This window comes from Salminus brasiliensis, chromosome 1, assembly GCF_030463535.1.
Source record: "Salminus brasiliensis chromosome 1, fSalBra1.hap2, whole genome shotgun sequence".
NCBI lineage: Eukaryota > Metazoa > Chordata > Actinopteri > Characiformes > Bryconidae > Salminus > Salminus brasiliensis.
This window is the reverse complement of record NC_132878.1, coordinates 98,298,774-98,302,657: the sequence shown is the minus strand read 5'-3', so window position 1 is coordinate 98,302,657 and position 3,884 is coordinate 98,298,774. Positions and strand designations below refer to the sequence as shown.

Here is a 3,884-nt window from a genome sequence, read left to right as displayed (position 1 = left end):
TCAGCCATATCTGCCATATCAACCATATTAAAACCATATCAGCATGCTTCAGCCATATCAGCCATATCAACCATATTAAAACCATATCTCATATATGCCGTATCTCAGCATATGAAAACCTCTCAGTACTATAGATAATAATACTAATAGTACTAAGAGAGAGAGAGAGAGAGAGAGAAATAAATAAACAGAGAGAGAGAGAGAGAGAGAGAGAGAGAGAGGTAAATGAACAGAGAGAGAGAGAGAGGTAAATAAACAGAGAGAGAGAGAGAGAGAGAGAGGTAAATAAACAGAGAGAGAGAGAGAGAGAGAGAGAGAGAGGTAAATAAACAGAGAGAGAGAGAGAGAGAGAGAGAGAGAGAGAGAGAGAGGTAAATAAACAGAGAGAGAGAGAGAGGTAAATGAACAGAGAGAGAGAGAGAGAGAGAGGTAAATAAACAGAGAAAGAGAGAGAGAGAGAGAGAGAGAGAGAGAGAGAGGTAAATAAACAGAGAGAGAGAGAGAGAGAGAGGTAAATAAACAGAGAGAGAGAGAGAGAGAGAGGTAAATAAACAGAGAGAGAGAGAGAGAGAGAGAGAGGTAAATAAACAGAGAGAGAGAGAGGTAAATAAACAGAGAGAGAGAGAGGTAAATGAACAGAGAGAGAGAGAGAGAGAGAGAGAGAGAGAGAGAGGTAAATGAACAGAGAGAGAGAGAGAGGTAAATAAACAGAGAGAGAGAGAGAGAGAGAGAGAGGTAAATGAACAGAGAGAGAGAGAGAGAGAGAGAGAGAGAGAGAGGTAAATGAACAGAGAGAGAGAGAGGTAAATGAACACAGAGAGAGAGAGAGAGAGAGAGAGAGAGAGAGGTAAATGAACAGAGAGAGAGAGAGAGAGGTAAATAAACAGAGAGAGAGAGAGAGAGAGAGAGAGAGAGGTAAATGAACAGATAGAGAGAGAGAGAGGTAAATGAACAGAGAGAGAGAGAGAGAGAGAGAGAGAGAGAGAGAGAGAGAGGTAAATGAACAGAGAGAGAGAGAGAGGGTGGGAGAGAGAGAGAGAGAGAGGTAAATGAAGAGAGAGAGAGAGAGAGAGAGAGAGAGGTAAATGAACAGAGAGAGAGAGAGAGAGAGAGAGAGAGAGAGAGAGAGAGGTAAATGAACAGTGAGAGAGAGAGAGAGAGAGAGATACTGTCCTGATCTGTGTGTGTGTGTGTGTGTGTGTGTGTGTGTGTGTGTGTGTGTGTGTGTGTGCGTGTGTGTGTTTAGAGTGGAACATGGAGGGAAGATCAGAATCAAACCTGGACTAAAGAAATGTAAGTTCACACACACACACACACACACACACACACACACACTCTATTAGTGCAGTGCTCCTCCTCTAATGTCTCTTCTTGTGTTCAGACGGCTGTGATCTCACACTGGACCCAAACACAGCACACACACGTCTCTCTCTGAGTGAGGGGAACAGAAAGGTGGTGTGGGGAGAGGAGCTGCAGTCGTATCCTGATCATCCAGAGAGGTTTGATGGGTGGAAGCAGGTGATGAGTAGAGAGAGTCTGACTGGACGCTGTTACTGGGAGGCTGAGTGGAGCGGAGGAGGAGGAGCTGAAGTAGCTCTGACTTATAAAACCATCAGCAGGAAAGGATGGAGATCAGACTGCAGGTTTGGAGGGAATGAAGAGTCCTGGAGTCTGATCTGCTCTGATGAAGGTTTCTCTGTTCATCACAATAATAACATAACTGCTCTCCCTCCTCCTCCCTCCAGCTGTAGGAGAGTAGGAGTGTATGTGGACTGTCCGGCCGGCACTCTGTCCTTCTACAGCGTCTCCTCTGATACACACACACTCACACACTCACACACACTCACACACTCACACACACTCACACACTTACACACACTCAACACCACATTCACTCAACCCCTCTATGCAGGGATTTGGGTTTATTATGACTCCTCAGTGAGTCTGTGTAAGATAGAATAACCCTGTGTGTTTGTGTGTGTGTGTGTGTGTGTGTGTGAGTGTGTGTGTGTGTGTGTGTGTGTGTGTGTGTGTGTGTGATTGAGCGACTGCTTCTTCCTCATTGTCTAAAGGGTTCAGTTCTCTAAAGAACAGTGAGAAATCAGTCTGACATCAACAACAAAAAGCATAATTTTATAGATCTTATCAATATTGTTTGTTTATATTAAAGAAATGTACAGTTTGATGTAGAACCTGGATCATTTATGTTAATAAATATATTAAAAATAATGAAATTATTTATTTTAGTGACTCCACTAAAATAAATAAATAAATAGTCTCCATTTTATTGGTTTTGCTGCTTCTTATTGTCTCTTTACCTTCAAATAAAACTTTGAATAATTTCTAAATATGTTTTTATTCTTAATAAACAACTAATTTTAATCAGTGTGAGCTTATTTGGAACAGGGAGGAGTTTAAAGTCTACAACATGTGCCCATTAAGCACAGCCTGACTTTCTGCTTTTAGAGATGTCATTCTTTATTTTAAAAGAGAAAATCATTATAATGAAGTGAAATATTTCTGTATGAGAGATTAATATTCCATTTTAACATCATTTCTGCTGCTGGAATCATTGTGCTGTGCTCTAAAAACGTCTCAGTGTAGATTGTGGTGAGATTAATAGATTCTCTAACCCTGCATCGACTGCAACGTACCTGGGTCAGAGCACTGCTGACCAGTCACAACGACCAGGACGACGATGAGTTTAAAAACAACAAACGGGGGAGGTTGTCCTCACCTTCACTAAGCGAGAAGCAAAACGGTACTGAAAGTCGGGTCTTCCTGTAGTTGACAGATTGAGAACTCTAATTCTATCTCTCCTCTTCCTTCTCCATCTCTCCTATTCCTTCTCCATCTCTTCTCTTTATTCTCTATCTCTCCTCTTCCTTCTCCATCTTTCCTCTTCATTCTCTATCTCTCCTCTTCCTTCTCCATCTCTCCTCTTCCTTCTCCATCTCTCCTATTCCTTCTCCATCTCTCCTCTTCCTTCTCCATCTCTCCTCTTCCTTCTCCATCTCTCCTCTTCATTCTCTATCTCTCCTCTTCATTCTCCATCTCTCCTATTCCTTCTCCATCTCTCCTCTTCCTTCTCCATCTCTTTTCTTCCTTCTCCATCTCTCCTCTTCCTTCTCCATCTCTTTTCTTCCTTCTCCATCTTTCCTCTTCATTCTCTATCTCTCCTCTTCCTTCTCCATCTCTCCTCTTCCTTCTCCATCTCCCCTCTTCCTTCTCCATCTCTCCTCTTCCTTCTCCATCTTTCCTCTTCCTTCTCCATCTCTCCTCTTCATTCTCCATCTCTCCTTTTCCTTCTCCATCTCTTTTCTTCCTTCTCCATCTCTCCTCTTCCTTCTCAATCTCTCCTCTTCATTCTCCATCTCTCCTCTTCCTTCTCCATCTCTTTTCTTCCTTCTCCATCTCTCCTCTTCCTTCTCCATTTCTCCTATTCCTTCTCCATCTCTCCTCTTCCTTCTCCATCTGTTCTCTTCCTTCTCCATCTTTCCTCTTCATTCTCTATCTCTCCTCTTCCTTCTCCATCTCTCCTCTTCATTCTCTATCTCTCCTCTTCCTTCTCCATCTCTCCTCTTCCTTCTCCATCTCTCCTATTCCTTCTCCATCTCTCCTCTTCATTCTCCATCTCTTTTCTTCCTTCTCCATCTCTCCTCTTCCTTCTCCATCTCTCCTCTTCATTCTCCATCTCTCCTCTTCATTCTCTATCTCTCCTCTTCCTTCTCCATCTCTCCTCTTCCTTCTCCATCTCTCCTATTCCTTCTCCATCTCTCCTCTTCATTCTCCATCTTTCCTCTTCCTTCTCCATCTCTCCTCTTCCTTCTCCACCTCCTGCATCTCCACCTCAAGCTTCTCTTCCTCCTCAAGATCCTCCACCT

The 3,884-nt window shown here is 42.9% G+C and overlaps 1 protein-coding gene across 1 annotated transcript in view; it reads left to right on the top strand.

The window, feature by feature from the left end:
- LOC140569658 (uncharacterized) overlaps positions 1 to 2,237 on the top strand; it is a 71,299-nt gene extending 69,062 nt beyond the window's left edge. The window contains 2 exon segments of the mRNA XM_072692558.1: positions 1,247 to 1,293; positions 1,382 to 2,237. Coding sequence (XP_072548659.1) covers positions 1,247 to 1,293; positions 1,382 to 1,962 — 628 coding nt within the window. The 3' untranslated portion in view covers positions 1,963 to 2,237.
- The last annotated feature ends 1,647 nt before the right edge of the window (positions 2,238 to 3,884 follow it).